Genomic DNA, 20719 nt, shown 5'->3' with positions numbered 1-20719 from the left:
CTTTGATCTCCTGTAGCACATCATTAATGACTGTCACCTTCTTGATCTGTCCTAATTATATACAGAATTTCAGTGCATGAAATTTCTGTTACTTACTATCTCAAAGTGATGTGCTCCATGGGTTTTGATGCCTTTGGCTCAGCTGATTCTCAAATTTCTGAGTTATTCTCCTCTCAAACAGCTACCATCAAGGCCCCACAGCACAGCAGGCCACAAGCTCCTGTAATCTGGGTCAATACATCCTAACTGGACAATCTGGAACAGAGAAACTTTTGTTCCTTCCAGATGAAAATACCCAGCTATACTCCAGGGTTCAGCAGTAAAAGACAGGCAAGTCTACTCTTTAGATGTGAGCCCATCTCATTTGAAAGCTTCAGGAACTGATATCTCACAAATGAAGTCTCAGGAAGCTCAAATTCAATTACATGTCTCAGTATGGAACTCCCAAATGGTCATTTAAATCTACAGTCTCTCCTCCATTGCCCACTTTGTCCATTTTTTTTTAGCTCCCCAACAAGAACCATCCCTTCTCCTGCTCTTCCATTCTATGCAGTTATTGAAAACTCTACTGTCACCAGCCCGGCCTGCCCCATTCTTACACAGCTGTCAGAGGTATGGATAACCTCAGCAGAGCACTTATCAGCACACCTCACACTCCACATGAGAGAGAGGAAGGCAGGAGACTGCTACGTGTCATACACTCTTCCAGCTCTCACGCTTGCTGATACAGTTACTCTGTGTACTTGATTTGGCTCCATGCCTTCTTTCATTTACAGCCCTTGCGAGATCTCAGCTCTCCCTGTGTTACACGGCGTGTAAATTCCTCGCAGTGTCCACTGGTTATTTTTGATGAGGCTGCTGTAGTGCATCTTTAATGTACATTATGCCAACAGTCTAACTAAATTTCAGTTTAGGACAGATGTTTCAGGTCTGCCTCGTTTCTGTTGTAATTAACTGGTATTTCAGAAGAAGGACATCTTTTGCTTTCGGTCTATGACTTCATAGGTCTTGTTTGAATGGGGCTTTATTTGATGCAGATATTATTATTCCCTATTTTCTCCCTGCATATTATCAGTTTCTGTCCTTTCAGCATACAGGGGCTTTGAAAATGCACCCTAGCAGATGAGTCATCTTGAAATATGAGTTTTACCAGTTAGTTTTTACCTAGCCTAGCAGTCTTTCAAAACTGCACAAAAATAAATGCGTGCAAAAGCATGCACCAGACCCTTAAAAAACCCTGCGATCCTAAGACTGGCCTCCTGTCATTTTCACTCCTGTTCAACAACATATAAATTTCAAAAATAATTTCATGGGAGTCAGTGGGACTGCTTGCTGCGCAAAGTACTACAAAGCCTGAATAAAGATCAAGATGTCTAGATCTTACTTATCCTAAAATGTCTGAGGACACTTTTCAGCAAAAATAAACATCTGTCATTGGGATTATATTGTACATAAAGAAGCAATAGGAGAAAAAATGATAGCATGCCCTGAAGACTGAGCCACAAAACTCTTCCAGGTTCCAAACCTCTCAGTTCTTGCAGGTGCTTAAAAGCCAAGTAAAATGGCTATTTGTTAAAATCTAGCCATTAGAGCTTGAAATAAGAGTACTGATACACGGAGAAAACCCTAATTACTGGAGTTGAGAGTAGTTCTAAATGGTTGGACCTTCACTTCTGTATGGAAAACTGCAATATCAGCAATGGTCAAGTTTAGCTATTATTAGGATGAATTGAATACAGGTGGAAAAGTTCAGTTTTAAAATTATTGCCTTGCAGTTACCAAACCTAGAGGCTTTTTCATCAGTTTATTTTATGATTGATCCCAAGTCCTCTTTTTTATATTGCTCACTAACATACGATATAGGATTGCTGTGAAAGAATATTTTAAAAGCATTCTTGAAGACTCAAAACCAAAACTACACTTTACAAGCTAGGATAGTAATATTTGATTCTAGAATATTGACTGAGACACATGAGGACAAAGTTATACTATGCTGATCAAAATGGAAATTATACACACTTAATATACAACAAGACTTTTTTCTTTCCTGAAACAATGAATGCTACATTAAAAAGCAGCTTCTCTATGCCCTGCTCTTATCTAGCAAAACCTGATTATGACTACAGGATGCAGTTATTTAAATCCTCCTGATGCATTTCATCAATGCACCACAGTTATTATAGTATTTGCTACAATTTTCCATTTTAATTGCTGCTTACCTACTGTACTCAAGAACACAGAATGTACAGCTCCAGCTTTATTTTACTTTAGAACTGTTCAGAAGATTATATCCCCAGTGATATTCCTTACTATCGTATTTCCATTGTAGTTTAATGTCTTTTACTTTCTCAAAGCATTTACTTAACACACATTTAAAAAGCATATTCCCATCCTACACCAAGCAAATAATTTATCCTCAAACAACTAGCCAGCAACTCCTAAGATGTATTTCAACCCACCCAGAGTGTTCATTCTGGTTCACTAGTGAATAGATAGATTCCTTCAGACAGATCCTGCTTTCCAGCCTTTCCTTTATGAACACTCACCAGTGCTTCAAACCCAACTGCTACGCAGGGTGAGCAGTATGCAGCAAGAAGAATTTTATCAGTGTACACAAATGTGAGAGAGGAAAAAAGGGAAGAAGTGATCTGCTTTCAGAATAGTTTTTGGCTAAAAGTTGTATCCAGAGTCACTCGTGATTCTAAAACAACCACTTCTGTTACCACAACAATCTTTTCTTAAAAGAAATACTAGAAAGGCTTTTCCTTTCAACTGGCATTATTGTGTCTTTTTTGTTGAATAAGGCATTACAGTCACAAATACGTGACTGGTTCAAGAACTATAAACAAACATAATGTGCAAGAACTAAACAGTTTTCCTAATGTGTCGGAACCTTATTTAGTACAAGAAGTAAAAACAAACGCAAATTAACAGTAAGAACAAAGAGCAAAGAACAAGACCATTGCAGGCAGAATAGCTATGACGCCCAGATATTTGTAGAGCTGGCTTATTTTTGTTGTTGAGGTCTTAAAATAGGCAAGTAATAAGATAAATATATATATCAAAATTATCCTCTGGCCACTGTCTAGACGGTGCAGTGTCCACTTGTCACTAGACTTCCAAGACTGGGCACGACACAGACAACTGAGAACAAATGCATGGACTACTTTGGGGAGGGAATTCAATATATGATGGTAGTTACCTAAACATTCATGCTTGTCACATATGAGAATAAATAGTTCAAACACACAATAAGCTATACAGTAAATAACTTGGAAACAGAAGACATCAATGGGTTTTTAAAAGGAGTAAATGAAAAAAATTAATTCATGTGTTACAAACAGCTGATTCAACAGAAATTAAGAATACTCTAACATGCTCAAAAGCAACAGGCCTCCAACCAACTGCATCAGCATGAGTTAAGTTTCAGGAAGATGAGGAGAAGCTGGTTACAGTCAAGACAGAAAAAGATGAGAGTTTTCATTTTGTGAGGAGAACAAAAGAACTCTGGTTCTTTGTACTGGAGAAACTAAAGCATTCAACAGTTTCTTGGAATGCCTGGGGCCAGATGTGCAGGACTGTCTACTTGCAATAAAAGTAAAAGGTGGCAAAACATTAAAAGATAATCCAATTTTGGAGATGTTATCTTCAACATGTTAGCATGACATGTTTCTTGATTTTCTAGAAAGACACAGTTAATGTTCCAAACAGGAGTTTTAATTCTCTTCTTAGAGAGATTCAAAAATGAGGCAAGAGAAGAATTTGCCAGAAAGAAGATCAGAGCACTAAAAAGGCAGAAGGAGACATAGCAAGGTGTCAAAGCATGGTACCACCTTGTCAGATTTAAAAAGTGTAAGCAGATTTAGAAAGCAACTTTGAGATGGTTTAGATCTGTTGAATGCTCAGATGCATAAGACATTTTGAGAGCTCCTAAGGACACCATTACTGACAATCAAAGAAGATGGAAAAATGTCTCTATCTTTTTGCTTCCCTCTTCTTGTGAGAGAGGAGCTGTCAGCCTGTTAAGTGCTGATCAGCTGCCAGGCCCGAGGAGGATGACCCACACCAGGGGCCAGCAAAGGTGTGAAAAGAGAGACTGCAGCAGCGACAGGAGTGAGAGAGCAAGCAGCTGCATAACATGCAAGTGGGACATCACATTTTTTTGAATTAATCATTCCCCATCTCAAAATCACAATCTGAGAGGTTCTTTTGTTGCACTGTCATCTGTAACCTGTTTAATCTCACCCACAGGCTTGGTACAGACATTGCAGAGTCTTGCTGTGTTTTTGCCAGCTTTGGGATTCATCCTCTTTTCTGCTCGTACTGTCTCTCACTGCTCTGGGTATCCATGCCCAGATGCTGGCAATGGGGAGAGGGCTGCAGAGGAGCCTCTGCGAGAAAAAGAACGGGGCTGCTCTGTGCCAGACACAGCCAGGTCCCAACAGGGTGCACAGCTAAGCACCTCAGCCAGCCAGGTCAGAGAATGGAGAAGGGGAAGGAGAAGCTCCAGAGCAGATATACTTCTGCAGCTCTAGGCTGGAGTAGATATCCACACTCCAGCCCATGAAGGAAAAGTTGGATGTTTCTTGTAGGAACTACATCCCATGGAGAACCACTGGCAGAGAAATTTTTTCGTGATGTAGGCCCATGGAAAACACCCACCCTGGAGCTGGGGAAAAGTGTGAGGAGGAAGAAGTATCAGAAGGAACTGTTATGACCACTGTTATGACTCCTGCTCACCATCACTTGTGGTAGTGAGGGAGGAGATAGAGGAGGAGTCTGGAATAAAGAAGTGAGGTTGAGTCTGGAGGGAAAAAAAAAAGAAGGTGGGGGAAGAGGAGTATTTTTAATTTTTGTCTTTGCTTATCACTATCTGAATCTATTTCAATTGGTAATAAGGTAAATTAATTTTACCCAAGTAAAGTTTATTTTGCCCAGGACGATAATTGGCAAATGATTTCCTGGTCTTTACTTTGGCCCATGAGCTGCCTCATCTTATGTTCTGCCCCTATCCTGCCGAGAACGGCAGTGAGAGAGTGGCTGGGTGGACAGCTGCAGCCAGCCAAGATCAACCCACCAGAGATATCACTGGGACAGTAAATCAGTATCATTTTATTGAACTGATGCAATCAGTACATGGTTATTACATAGATTTTATACCTTTGGGCCCTGTCTTTGCATCTCTGCCATGGTGCTTTTATGTTCTATTGATCTCTATTGTAAAGGATTGCTACATCTCATCAATAGGTTGTAATTAGCCCAATTTATACACCTCTTAAGAACTGACCTAGAGTTTTGTTATCTTCCTACAATATTTTCAGATGTTTTACAATGAAAGAACCAAAAAGTATGGCAATTCATTGTTTTCAAAGCCCAATTAACAGTTTATTGTCTTTGTGAACACAGCTTTTGCAGAGCTATGGTAAGCATCTTGCTATCCTATATGAATAATACAGAAAGCAAATAAATACCTTTCAAGAATAATTTTTAGATTTCAAATGGAAATATGCTTAGATAGGAAAATATATTAAAATATATTAAAACATTATTGTTGCATGAGTTGTAATCTCTGTAAAAGAAGAAAGCTCTTTAATTTTAATGCCAAAATTCTTCAATATTTTCCACTGGCAATATTCATCCAAACATACACAAGTTTCCCAGACATGAATCTGAAAGAAGCCTCAGCAAATTGGGAATATGAGTTTCAAAAAAAAAAAAAAAAAAAAATTAAAATTAAAAAAAAAATAAAAACCATGCCGTTGGATTACTGTTTGCATGAGTAAAATTTTAAAAAACCCACAACAAACCAAAATCAACCCTTTTTTTTTTTCTTGTTAAAGATATCAAAAATGTGATTCAGCTTTTCTTTGACCATTGCTGATCTTCATCTTTAATATGCCTGTATTTGAGGGATCTTACCTCCTTCCATATGTTTCTCATCCTTGACACAAGTATCATTTAAAGACCCATTTGGATCACAGGAACACGGCTGGCATGGATTTGGGTTATCTGGCAGTACCTACAAAAACAAAGATTTTAGAAGGAAAAAACCTTACCTTCAATAATTGGAAACTTTTATTTACATCTTAAATAAAAAGTAGGAGAGAACGACTTCTGTGTAGGTGGCTTACACTTTAGCAAAAATGGGACAGCTGATAAACTTAGTCCATGCATACTATGACAAGAAGAAAAGGCCTCAGATTGCACCACAGACTGGATATTATGGAAAAGTTTCTTCAGAGAAAGGGTTGTCAAACATTGGAATGGACTGCCCCAAAAAGTGGTAGTCACCATCCCTGAAGGCATTTAAAATATGTGTAGATGTGGCACTTAAGGAATTGTTTAGTGGTGGACTTGGCAGTGTTAGGTTAAAGGTTGGATAAGAGGTCCTTTCCAACATAAATGATTCTAGGTTCTGTGATTCTATTAAAGCTACATTTTGGATTTTTATTTAGAAATATGTTGTGACTTAGATCTAAATATGTTTTCAACTAAAAAAATACAAGGTGTAGAGGTTGTAACAGAACCTTATATAATTAAACTCAAAAACTGCAATGAAGTAGATTTTAAGCATTTACTTCCTAAAGTAATATTGACAAGTAGATCAGTTGCTCTGGTCAACATGATTCAAAAAACTAACTAAAGTTAGCTAGTCAGTAAGAGAGCCAAAAAGTAACTGAAGAAAAGTGAATATTAAACCATGGAACAATTTCCTTTTGTTCTTGAAAGGTTACCTCAACCAAACTCAAACCTTGGTCAAATATCAAACTAGGAATATAAATTAGAAGTTGTGCACGAACTAGGTACATACATATACTATAAACATGCTATACCAACACACATATATGTATCAAATTCCTTTTAGTTGGATGATAACTTGATTCAGAGGGAAAAATCAAGTGCCCTACTGCTGAAGAAATCAGTTCTCAGTACTCCTTTTCTTAAGTTCTAAGGCTAAATCCAGTCTATCAGGGAAAACGTAATTACTGCTATTTGCTGATGTTTTCTATGTTTGAAGATTGAACACCAATCAGACTAAGGGCCATTATTTACCCAACTGAAAATATACAGATGAAATATAAGCAATTCAAGCACACACTAATAGTGTAGCTGTCTAAAGCACAGGAATGACCCATATTGACAGTACAACCTAATATAAGATTTAACTTTTGACAGCTTCCACTTAAATGAAAATACAGTCTTATATGATGAAATACAAAAAACAATTTCCTCACTGAAATTTAAAGACATTCATGAAACACTATAGAATTTCAGTGGCTATTAATTCTACACTGCATTTTAAAAACAGAAATTACAGTCTCTCTTTGATCAATATCAAATATAGCAGTATTTCTTTGAACTTTGATAACAAAACTTGAAATTCATTACTGAGGCAAAAGTTCTGTTTACAGGACCACATCCTCCTTTAAATTAGATTGAAATACTAGCTGGGGGCCATGACCTCAAGTGCATGCCTTCAGATCAACACAATTCACTTTCCTATTTCTGTGAGCGTTAACTTTTATACTTTTCCAGCTGTGAAAAGCAGCTGCTGCACCATCAGATTTAGAAGTTAACCTTCACAAAATGGCACTCCAAACTCTTTTTAATAACGTAAGCTGTTGCCCTGCTGCAGTGATGGTTTGAACACCGGGCTTTGCGGCGAAGGGACGAGGGAGCAGGCGTTTACCCCCTTTGGCCTGAAGTAGCCGTCGGCGCAGGTCTCGCAGTTTATGCCACTGGTGTAGCCCGAGCAATTCACACACACTCCTCCCCCAATGTACTCTCCATGGATATTCAAACTCTGATTTCTGTCTGCCACATCCTGATCGTAGTAGCACTCCTCAGTCTTCCCATGACAGTTGCATGCTAAAAGAAAAAGGAAGTATTAGCAAATACTTTCCCACTGGAGATGCCCCACAGTTACTGAGGTATTAAAAAGAGTCATTCAACATTTTACCTTTGGTCCTGTGTATATTGTAACCAAAAGCACATCCAAACATTAATTTACTGCTTCATTTGTGAAAGGCAATGTGGTCCCATTACAAACACAGCCTGAAATTCTGTATGTTGTATTTTTTTCCTCAATATTTTATCTTGAGGAATACAGAAGTTGACAGACACAGTCTAATTATGATATTCCTGGTTTGTTTTAGTTTGTTTGATTTCTTTTCTGTTTAAATTGATAGCTGAGAAACCTTTTGACGGTTGCATACACATATGGTTCATGAGAGGGTCATCTAAACTAAAATACAAGAGGAGTTGTAAGGAAAGCAGCAGAATGGTATGAATAAGTTAAAATAATTCAAATAGAAGCTGAAAGACATCCTAAAAACATCTGACTTGCACATATGCATATAAGAACTGGGGCAGAACAAAGGGATTCCCAATCTTAAATCTTCTTTTGACATTTGTATCTGAACTCTAGACTTCAGGTCCAAATACAGGAAAGATAATCTAATAATCTGTTGCACTGAAAACAAGGTAGCTCACTGTCCCTTTCCCTGTGATATTAAAACATTAATTTCATCATAAAAAGAAATTCAAAGCTTGTCAACATTGTGGGGAGGCATTCTCCTTACATCTGAACCAGATCCCAGGGAACTGTTTCCACCATGACAATACAACAATTCACTGACAGTTGAACAGGGTGTAAGCACCTCTTAAATATTAAACACAAAATTAAATGTATCCTGATTTCATTCCAGAATGCATTCTCAGTGCAGACATAGCCCCAGCTAAAACAAAGATGTCTGTGACCAAAGTTTACAGGACACAAGTAAGCAAGGGCTACTTATAATATGGGCACATCTGTTCCTTTTTATTTATTTTTAATCACTCATGGTAAAATTATAGCTGAAATCCTACAACTGAATAAACACTTAGTGTAATGGAGCATTAGATTTTATTATATTCAGAAATATAAGTGGTATGTGACCTTTGGAAGTAAGATGTTAAAGTTCAGTTATAACTACCCTTATTACAATAAATCTGAAAATTAAATTCCCACCCTGTGGGAAGTTGATATTTCAAGCTATGTTTTCATTTCATGTTGGAAAACTAGATACATTGTATTTTCTTTTTTAAAAAATCAGACACTCAGCATGCATTTTGATCATACAAAAATATTTTGTTTCAGCAAGGATGAACATTATGACATATAAAAGTGCCATTTATACAAAAATCATGCTGTTAAAGTTTAATATCATGAAAAATCTGTAAAAAGATTTTTTTACTTACCAGGATATAGCCTTGTTATTTTAAAAAAACAAAACTATCATGATTATAAAAACTACACTTTTTTTCATATAGTATTCCCCAAATATCACCATGTTACAATAAAATACTCTGAGTTCAATAAAACCACAATTCTACATGTGATTTTTCTGCTAAGCCTTTTGAGTCAATCTAATTAAATTAATAACATCACATCAAATGTTATTCATAAACAAGTGTGGTTAGAAACCAAATTAACTGCAAAATCATGTAGGACCCAATTTCAGTTTTCAGTAGCTGTTGCAATAAATTTTCTCTTTTGTACTGCTTTCAACTTACGTTCACATTCATGCTTATGCAGAAGAGTGCCAGCATGCCAAGGCTTTTGATGGAAACCAGGACAACATTGATCACATGTCTCTCCGCATGTGTTGTGCTCACACTGGCAGACGGATTTCTAATTTAAAACAAAAACAAATATTTACACAATGTGATGATTTGAAGAATCTGTCCACGTACATAATATGCATTCCAGTTCAAATTATGAAAACATTAAGAATGGCTCTACCCTGTAATTCCTTTGTTTATTAATTTTTATTCATTTATGTATCCTGCATTCACCAAGCATGTTTAACTTCTATAGCTCTATTTGAAGAAGACAGCCACAAAGCAAAGGAAGATGGTTGGCCAGATAATCTGAGGAGAATCTAAGAACACAGGAGAATTTAATTCCAACGGGATAAAGAAAGGAGGATGGGAAAGTTCCTCAATAAAACAAATAAGCCAAAGTACTGGTAGCCCTCAGATACGGGAAAACTGATCTGATCTCAGATGGAGCGAGCCATTCTCCACCCTTCCCTTAGATGCAGCAATTCTGCAGCTACAGAATGAAATCAATTCTATTGGCTGATCCAATACAAATTCCCTTTTTATATACTTTGGCATTTTTTTGACTGGATAAGTCAACTTATCATGTAACCTTCTAACTGTGTAACTAATTCTATGGGAGGGATAGCAGGAGCGTTTAAAGTAACAATAGATGAACACAAGTCCAGCCTTTCAGTCACTTTACAGTTCCCCACAAGGCCACCTGAGTCCCAGCATGAAAATATTGCTGTAAGGAACACCCAAACTCCCTGAGCCACAGAAGCAGCTTGAAAAAGGTAAAAAACCCCACGGTTTGGAGAAATGAGAAGTAAAAATTGCCTTCCTGGTAGTTATTTAGTAAAGGGGATTCTCTGTGGTCCTTGAGAGGCCATATGAGGTCAAACCAGCAAGCCAGAGAAACTCCACAGCTCACAGGACAAAGCATAAATCTTGCAAAACAATGCTAAGTTAAGGACTGTTTCAGAAAAGCATGGCAGTAAATTCTAGCAAGTTTATTCCTTGTAATGCTAAGGGAAAGATTCCTTCTGCTAACAAGTGTAGTCATAATGTTTATAAGCCTATTTTGGCATGGCTCAGTCTAAAGAACATCCCTGGAGAGCTAGACCTCCAAATCTCTTCTGGCTTGAGCTGTTTCATTTATGCTACTTTTTATACTGGTCAGACAACAAATATGTATTTGACATCCTGCAAAACAGGACATCACAGTTGTCAAAATGGCTTTATTTTAGCTAGTAGCCAAATCATCTGAAGTATGTATTAATTGCAGTAGCAGCACTTATTTTCTGAGGCAGGCCCGATACAGATGGCACCGAGACAAGGCTGCAGTTTGATCACTAAGGGCATCTGAAACAATAGTTCAACACTTGCTGTACGTATTGTTACAGAAAATTCTCAGAAGGGTTAAACCAAGGAGTTTGCTCCGTTTTTACAAGGATCCATAGAAATTGCGTAGGACTCTAAATGTATTCTCTATAAGATTTCATCATTTCTTTAAATGATTTCCTATATAATGGCTTAATGTCACATACAAACAAGGTTTTCAGTTAAATCCTATAAAGCTCCTACTTGAGTGAATAGTACATGAAGAGACCCCACACTGTGGCATGTAATATTAATAGATGGGAAATTCAGTATTAGTAATAATGGGTGCATGGAGTTGGGCAATAAGTAACAAATTATATTTCTATATCCATTATATTTGTTATGTTTTTATTGTATTGGTTATGTACAAAAAAAGAGTTACAAGTTGGAAGATATTATAAACAGCTCATGATTTTCTAGATTAGCTTAACTGATCGTTCAATTAGTACTCCCTGCATAGTCAATGCACCATTCTAGAGCCATCATTTGTTTGCAAGTATCAATTAAATATTTGACAATCATTTAGGAAACATCTTGATTAATATCAAGAAGGAAAAGAAAGACTGACTGTTAGTGCTCATTTCTACAGCTACATAATGTAACCCAGATTTCTGTTTTTCCTAGGACACTTCCAATACGAATTATCTGAAACCCATTCTTTCATTTCAGGAAAGCCTCTGCTGACACTGTATGAATGTTTATTATTCTGGTTGCTAGCACTGTTTCATCCTGGCACTGCTTCTGACTGTTCCTGTAGGTGAAGAACAGACATAAATTCACAGAACTCTGAAGAAAATCAATATCAGGGATTTTTTTTTTTCTCATGTTCCACCCTATAAATTAGGAACATTTAAAAAAAAAATACATACATTGGTCGCTGGATCCAGTGGACAAGCCTTTGCATGGCCTGAACATATACACATGCCTCCAACAGAGATGTCTTTTATAGAATAGTAATACTGTAAGACAAAACAGAAATTGAATTGCTAAGTGGATTCTAAAATGCAGGCGCCAAACTGCAGAATTCATTTCTTGAGACAAAACTGTCAGGTCCTGTTTTATTTCTTTTTTGATCTATTACAAATATAGCAGACAGTGTAATCCAAGCCGTGTCTTGATCAACAGATTCAGGCTGAGTGAAAGAAAGGGTGTAAACTGGCACAGTTCCATTTGTTTGAAGTCACAAAAGCCATGTCAATTTATACACAGATTACAAAAACATGAGAATAGGAAAAGGCTATATGCACACTGGATAATGAAAAGTCAAATGCTATAGAATTTATTCTCTTCAGAAAATATGAAAAGAAAAAGGCATGATGACGGGAAGAGAAGAAAAGCTAGGAAAAAACCTATGAAACACCTTTGTTCACCTTAGCTGGGTCTAACTTGGGCATTCACTGAACTGTGGAAAGAAGAACTGTTTTTCACTACTGGTCTTTTGAATGATCATGGAATAGTCTTTATTACTGAGATTAAGTACTTTTGACCTGTTTTTCTGCCATTTGATCATTTCTCTTTTTTCTTTGGCGAGGATTAAGAGGCCTAAGCAGAAAGAGGGATAGAAAGATATTAATAATCTTATATTATATCTGTGAAAAGTGAATCTCATCCATTGTCTTCCGTTTCAGCAAGGGTCCTGCAACATGCTCACAGCTGGCTAATCAAACAAAATATATGCTATTTGCAAATTTTGCTATTACAGTGTTCAACATCTTTATCAGATCATGAATAAATATATCAAACAAAATGAGAACTTTTATCGCTCCTAGTTAACATTCCAACACAAAGAAAATGTATTATTTGTGGCTACCCTTTGTTTCCTGACAAGGGTGGCAAGTTTCAGTGGCTCCTTGATATTTTGAGGACAGCCTCATGGAGAGATGCCACACCAAAGTTACTGTTCTTTGGTGGCTTGACAAATCAGTGTCTCATCCTGCACTCAGTTTGCATGAGTATACAGTGATTTTTCAAGTGTGAATTCAACTTTATTTCTATTTGCTTAGAATCAGATTATTAAATGTCCACTTTTACATAAACACACAGTATTAATGATTAGTGAGGTTGCAATAACTGCACACAACTGGAAGGGTTTCCGGGTTTGCAATTTGAAACAAAATGGCTTGTTCCAAACTTTCAGAAACAGCCAGCACTCTATTTAGACAAGGAAATGGAAACCAGAAATGGGGAACAGAAGAAGCAAATTTTCTTAGTGCTCATTCACCGCTGATAAATGATATTAACTAAAGTTAAGAATAACAGTACGTTGCCCTTTGTAACAGGACTTATTATAGTGGTAATCTAAACTTTCCAAAACCAAAATATGATGACCAACAGGAAGAGGAAGTAAGCAGAAATAAAAAAAAAAAATGAAAGTGGAAAATTATATATCCCTCAAACCAGTTTTTGAGAATGCTTAGTAGAAAAAACAGAGGAAAACAAGAATAATATATGACATTTGATCAGCAGGACAACAGGGAGATATGGCTTAGAGAGGAAGTAAAGACTGCAGAAAGAACAGACAGGGGTGTGCACATCCAAGGCACAGCGGAGAAGACCAGAGTATGGTGGAAGTTTAAATGCTATATCCATTCTTTTAAGCGAAAGCAAAATGCAAAATATTTGCTGCTACCCTCAATCACATCAAAATGCTAAAAGTGTTGCATTCAGGCCCTACAACTACTTATAGTACAATTAGAAATTCTACTCAAGGCATGTCAAAGGTAGCAAAGGACTAAGTAGCAGAAGAGACAAGAGACACTAACAGCAAACACTTGCCAAATACCTATATCCAAATGTTTGCAGCCAAAGGAGCTGTGTCTTTTTAGTAACACCATTAAGCAGAAAAGGTAAATTTGTTCATTCTGCTCTAGAGAAGATAACAAAATAGAGTGAACAGGGAATTCTCCAACACCAGGATTTTAAAAGATAACAACAGGTAATCATCATCTCTCAAAATTTCCTATGGCAAACAAAGGCAGGTACAGCACTTACAAGTATAAGAGAACTTCTACACATGCCTTTCTACTGTCTTGCCAGAACTTACCCTCCTTGTAACAATGGGATCAATTTCAGCTGGATCTTTATGTGCAAACATCATTAAATCAGCATTTAGTGTCCGTATCCTCTGGAATCTCAGGCGAATAAAGCGAGCAGAGGTGAACTCCAGTAATTCACGTGACGGATCATCAGCACTAGGTCGTCCATTAATTAGAGAAGTGTGAATCTGAAGAGTTATTAAAGCAGGAAGGAATTACATTACATCAATGTTGTCATGATTAGGGCAATAAATATCATTACGGGCACTGTGTGAATGCATTTGTACATGCAGAATACCTTCTTTCCTTAGAAAGCAGTTTGCCCCCTAAATATACCATGTGTCCACAGCCCTCACCTATGAAGAGTCTTTATAATAAAAACATTTTGAGCAAAGGAAGGTCATCAGCTACAAAAAGACTGCAGCACAAACTGCGCATGTGTACCCAGGCCCTAAAACAGTGTCCATGCTGCAGGCAATTCATTTCTCCTCTCCTAGTCTAAAAATAGGTAAAGTAATCATACAGCCAAATGGGCTCAGAAATTTTAAGGAAATGTATACTTGGAGTGGGATTCAGAATTCAAAAGGGGTCAGTTTGCACCTCTTAGAGCGATCATCATCAAAAGGCTTTTGAACTAGGTTTACTTGAAAGCCAGGATAAGGTAAATTTTGAAATACTGAAAACTACAACAACTACATGAGACAAAAATCAGCATTCATAAACACCTCTCCTTTCCCACTTTCTGTTTACCCAACACATCTTCCATCTTCTCCTTTGAATCTTGTTCTCAGCAAGGTAAAACAATTTCCTGGGTTGCAACTGTTTTTCAGCTGGTACCCAAGGAAAGTCTTTATCACTTCTGAGAACTTTGTTCAGCATTTGTTTTTCCAAAGATACTACCACTCTCTGCCTACACCGTGGTTTTTGTAAAGATTAACTCCCCCTTTCTCTGCCTGCTCTATCCTAAAGTCTAGAAATCTTCTAGGTAAGCTCTGTGGCTCCTTCATAAAGAGACTCTCCGACCCCAACTGCAGCATTAAAGGCAAGGCAACAAAAATAAGAGATCTTCTTCCCCTCCTGTCTTTGTAGCTGATCATGGCACACATTAGCTCTGAATCAACTAAATACAGCAGATGGGCTGCTACAGAACCGTTCTTGGAAAAGGCCTACAAAAAGTATAGCAAAATACTTTAATGAGCACCTAGACGGAGAGAGGAAAGAAACCATTAATTTTTCTGTATTCTCAAGTGTTAAATTTTAATTGGGGCATTTTTATCACAGGCTGGTACACTGGAAGAATGTTCAGATGCTAAGCCAAATGTGCAGAACATTGGAACAAATAAGAGAATTATTTATTCTTTGCAATGAACATGTGTTGCCTCATACCTCAGTGCTCTGAGTGAGAGGTCAGGCCACACAGCCATTTTCTGTCATTGAACATGGTCCTATCACTGCTGTTTTAGGCAAACAGCTGCACTCCAAACACCAGCTGGCACTCCCTCAGCAGTGGCTGCCTCACACTGAGGAAAGAGACTGTACATCTACTGCCTCCAGGAAAGCAGTAGCTCTTGTTTCCTGGAGTTTTCGGAGGGGCTGGATAGACTTACTGAACAACTGCTGTCTTGCACTGGCTGTGTGATACTATCAACTCACTTACTTATCTCAAAGGTGTGTGTCAAGAGGATGGTGCCAGACTCTTTTCAGTGGTGCCCAGCAACAGGATGAGGAGCTACGTCTCTAAACACAAGAAGTTTCACTTCAATATTGAGGAAGAACTTCTTTACATTGACAGTGGCCAAGCATTGTAACAGGCTGCTTAGGGAGGTCATGGAATCTCCCTCTCTGGAGATATTTAAAACCCACCTGGATGCATTCCTGTGTAACCTGCTCTAGGTGACTGTGCTTTGGCAGGGGGGTTGGACTAGATGATCTTCAGAGGTCCCTTCCAACCCTAACTGTTCTGTGATACTGTGATTTTTACTACCAAGAGAGAAACCCTAAACCCCATCATGTTCAGCATTCTGCTCCACCGTATCTACAGGTACACCAACTCACTGGGAACCACTCCACCAGGAGCAGCCATCAAACATATTTTGCCTATGTATGAATCAGCATCACTAGGTTTCTGCCATGTAATCTCCAGGAACAGGTGATATCGCTACCTCCTCTTCAGATCATAACAATACAGTCACTGAGCTCTGACTGAATTCTGCTCCTGACTACAAATAACTAAAGGACATGGTTGACTGGAAACAAACAGAATAAAATGCTATAAGAAAGACATGGTGCAAACAAAAGATTATAATAAAAACCCCAGAGGAAGGGAGGAGGAGGTCCTGAATGAGAAACGTCTGGCTACAAATAGGACAAAAGCACATGACCACAGAACTGCTCAAGTCCCACATGACCTCAACTGCTCAAGTGAAAAGAGAGAGAACATGTGTGGAGAGTAAACTTCAAAAGAAACCTGAAGATAGTGGCAATAAGTCAAGTGGAAATTGACAGATCTTTCCAAAAGAAGGAGAATTTTAGTAAAAACACATGCCTAAAGACTTTTTTGCATAATATTTACTTGTGAGCAAGGAAACATATTTCTTCTGAGTATTTTTTCACACCAATACTGCCTTCCTTTAAAACAGGATCCAAGAGTTTTCTTTAATACAGCCAGCAAGCATAGATGGGTTATGGTTTAAAGAAATAGAATACTAAACACTGAACTTTGATATTCCAGAGGTAAAGAAGAAATAAATCTAAATTAGTGCCTTGCTCAATCTGATGGAACAACAGCACCGTGGCGATAAGCAGCATGCCAATCTGACTATCTCTTCAAAAAGACAAAAATAAACATTTTGGGGGTGAGGGGAGAAAGATGCAGGTGAAATCCCATGTATCAAAAGAAGCAAGTGCCCACAGAGAGTTAAAAATATTAATCACAGACACAGCTTGACTGCAAATGACACAGCTGGCAAACAGCAGTAATACCTTTTGATTATTTTAAAAACAACACGTTTAGTCTTCAGACACTGATGGAGGAGAAAACCACCTCCTTGGAATGGTGGTTTTACAGCTAAAGTGTAAATTAACAAAATAAACCAAGAGGCATTCATTTTAGAATAGACCCTATTTTTGGAAGGATCTATCTGCCAGCAGTTCATCTATTTGGCAAGGCTAATCTAGTAGAGATGATGACTTTCATTTACACTATTTTTAAGCTTTCTCTTTAAATGTTTCACAATTTCATTTTAAAACAACAAACAATTAAGTTCACATAGTTACGGAAATGCAGCTATGTCCCACATGAAACACTGCACCTGCTCAAGTATGTGCACCAAAATGACACTGAGACTAAAAAATTCAAAACTAGGTAGTTTTATCAAAATGAATCTGAAGCAAAAATTTTACACCAGCAAAATTAATTACTCTAAATTATTTCTCCTCCTACAAACATCTGTGATGAAACCATTCATTTCTTCCTGGAAACACTAGGCATTAACTTGAAAACTGTCCAACCAAGTTGTTCCTACTCCCTGAAAAGAGAGTAAGGAAGAAATTAAGAATACTTTAGGAACATCTGTCATTAATTAGGAAAAAACAGTAAGACTCTTAATTTAAAGAAGTTTAAATAGGATTAGATTTTAAAAATTTTCAATATGACTCTCTCAATGAGACATCACTGAGTTTTTCCAGAGCACACTTACTCTTTTCATCTCCCTCCACTATCTCGCACCTGTTCGTAAGACACTGCTCCCAGGGCAGAGAATTTTCAGTCAATAGACTAGCATGGCCCCTACCCTCCAAATATTTTTGAATCGGATTTGAAAACTGTCCCAGTGAACACAATCCTCACTATGCATCTACCCCTGTGCCATATAAGATCATCACGGTACTTCGTGTATAGGTCCTGTAAAGATCAGCCTCAGTTGCACAGAGGCAGCTACAGCGCTGATGGCCTGCAATAGCTGTGCACACACTGCATTATGAGCCACTCCACAGCTCTACAGCAGAGAAAAGATCCAAAGCTGAGTCTTCCAGGAAAATATTAACACTTTAATCCGCCCACTGGGCTGCTACAATTTGGATAATCCAAGTCCCCATGAGGGAACAATGTCAAATTTTGTTCAGGTTTTATGGACAACTTTTATTTACCATTTCCAAGACTGAAGCAATTATAATTTTGGATTCTAAATGAAAGATATTCAGATTTCAACTACAGAAAAACTTTTCCTTAACAAGGCATTTGTCCAGGACTATATTCAAGCAAATGGAATCTTTAGGAATCTCCAACAGAGGCCAGAAGAGAATGGTAATGAAGGAATGGTTCTGTAAGAAACAGTGCACTTAGAGACTGATCCCTCTAGTACAATATGACCACTTCCTCTGACTAATCAGTCTAATGGCTTCCTGAGTTACAGCGTGAATCTGAGTCATAGCATGTAATGTCTGCCCTTTTCTGTATTAAAGCTCTACTCCCTTTTTCAAATGTTGTTTTTCATCACTACATACACTTACTTGTCCCAATGTGAGGAAATTTGCTTCTTAACAAAAGAAAAAATAACAAACATAACTGGCTCTGGTGGGGTTGTTGTTTGTTTTCTTTTTCCTTTTAAACCTGGAACTCATCATTATTTGACAGTATTCTAATGTTTTCTTTTCAAAAAATTGGAAGCAGTCAACATCTTTTAATTTTTAAAATTCAGCATGAAGATAGATCAACTTTTTTCTTATCTGAGAACTGTAGAGAATGTTACAAGCTCTCTACTATGAAGAGAATTTAGTCTAAGACTAGCCCATCAGCATTCATGCATAATTCTTTTTTCTTCTTACATGTATTACTTTGCTTTTAGCAACACTCATTTCCATAAAGTATTTTTCATGTAGTATCATAAGCTGCTAATAGAAAAAATTATCTTAAATTTCGCATTACCAACAAACGCTGCTATTACATAGTTTTCTGATTTTTTAGATTGTCTGCAAGAATGCTGAACAACAGGGACACTACCAAATATATTCGAAGGACACCTCAAGCACATTAGAATCTCTGGACCGTGTCAGAACCAAAAGACCTATCTAGCTTGGCAGTCTGCCCCACACAGCATTCAAACCAGCATGTTAACAGTAAGATGAAAACAAGCATACACAACACTTCCTAAGGAATTTCCTGAGCCATAGGTAGTTTCTATAAATCTGGTAAGCCTGAAATGATTTCCATGAACTCAGTCTCACCTTAAATCCAAGCCACCTTTCAGTATCTTCACCATCACTTAATTAGAATTTTCTCATCTCTTTCATGTTGTAGGGAAAGAGATCCTTCCTTTGCTTGTTTTAGACCTGCCTCATACTAAACTCACTTAATACTTCCAGTTCTGAAATTGGAACAAAGAAATGTATCTTTCTACCAGCTCTATCCTTCATTCCATTTCTTTACTACTAATTGGCTTTGCACAGGTATCAGGCTTCCAGATCTGTAGTTTCCTGGGATGCCTAAGGAATATTACTAAAAAAATAGTGCTTCATTTGACACTCCACACTCCTCAGTTACTGAGAATATCTGACAGTGAGGAGTTAAATAGTAACTGTTATAATTCACCTATTTTAGCCTTGAGTTCCTTTTCGCTATTCAATTTATCATTTTTTTCTGCACCTCTTCAGTTAACAACCTAGTTTGCAACTCTTTCTCCAACTCCTCTCCTGTAAATAATGTTTCTAGTGCAGAAACTCTCCTGACAGTCTCTATAGAAAATACTGATTCAAATCATTAATTTAGTTTTTCAGCGATGACCTTATCTTTCTTGAACACTCTTTGATCATCTCTCAGCCCACCAATTCTCTGGCAGACTTCCTGCATCTGATGTGTCTGAAAAAAGGTTTATTTCAATTCAGTCACTCAGAATCTTTTTCACATCTTTATTGCAGTTTAACATTTCATTTGCTGGAGCTTATTTTCTTACCTCTTTGCCTCATTTGCAGGAAAAGATATGATGCCCATTCACAAATAACACCAGTAATTTTAATATCTATTATCTTTCCTTTGTTTATGTTTTAAACATGGTGTACAATTTCTGGAACCATTCTAAAATGTAGCATTCATGTGTGTGTAATTACATGATTATTCAACAGGCGATTATTCAGACCAGGATCTGTGCTCTGTTTTCGACTAAACCATGGGTTCTATTACTAGCTGCACCGAGAACATTCAGGTTTTTAAGAAATACTCTCTTGCACTACACTTCATTGTGACACATAGAGAGTCTGCCAAAGGGTTGTAGAAGGTTGATATTATATTCTTAGCCTTCGTTCAGCAAGAAGAGCTCAGTTTCACACCTCTGGGCAGTTGCTGATACAACATTAAAGCTATGCTGTCCCAGTTTAGGTGCTGAATTTTAGTTCACAGAGATCTCATTTTATTTCTGCTGATTTTCTTATAGCATTAAATCTATAGTGCCTCTCCTCTATAAGCCACTCAGTCATTCCTAAACAGCTTCTTGTTTCTGTCATGCCTACAGAGTCACCTTTTTCCAACACCCTTTAAAGGCTGGTATTAATTATCAAGGTAACCTTTCTCAGCTGCTGGATGTGGATACTGGGCAACACTCAGATCCATCCAATCCTAGCTTCTGTAACAAAAATACCTGAAAGGGCTTGCAGTGTGCTCCAGCCAGGTGAGCACGAGACCTATGACTAGAATTTCACAACATATTTCATTGGGTTTCTGCCACTGA

At 37.5% G+C, this 20719-nt stretch overlaps 1 protein-coding gene across 4 annotated transcripts in view; it reads right to left on the bottom strand.

Annotated features, from left to right (window-relative positions):
- Window positions 1-20719, bottom strand: part of LAMA2 (laminin subunit alpha 2) — a 345325-nt gene that overhangs the window by 210960 nt on the left and 113646 nt on the right. For all 4 annotated transcript variants that reach the window (XM_048296906.1, XM_048296908.1, XM_048296907.1 and 1 more), the window contains exons 5-9: window positions 14009-14188; window positions 11835-11924; window positions 9556-9673; window positions 7691-7869; window positions 5920-6019 (exon numbers count right to left, since the gene is read on the bottom strand). In XM_048296906.1, coding sequence (XP_048152863.1) covers window positions 5920-6019; window positions 7691-7869; window positions 9556-9673; window positions 11835-11924; window positions 14009-14188 — 667 coding nt within the window. The remainder of the gene's footprint in view (window positions 1-5919; window positions 6020-7690; window positions 7870-9555; window positions 9674-11834; window positions 11925-14008; window positions 14189-20719) is intronic.

Source organism: Corvus hawaiiensis, chromosome 3 (assembly GCF_020740725.1).
Source record: "Corvus hawaiiensis isolate bCorHaw1 chromosome 3, bCorHaw1.pri.cur, whole genome shotgun sequence".
Lineage (NCBI taxonomy): Eukaryota > Metazoa > Chordata > Aves > Passeriformes > Corvidae > Corvus > Corvus hawaiiensis.
The sequence above is the reverse complement of the archived record's forward strand: the minus strand, read 5'-3'. Positions and strand labels throughout refer to the sequence as shown.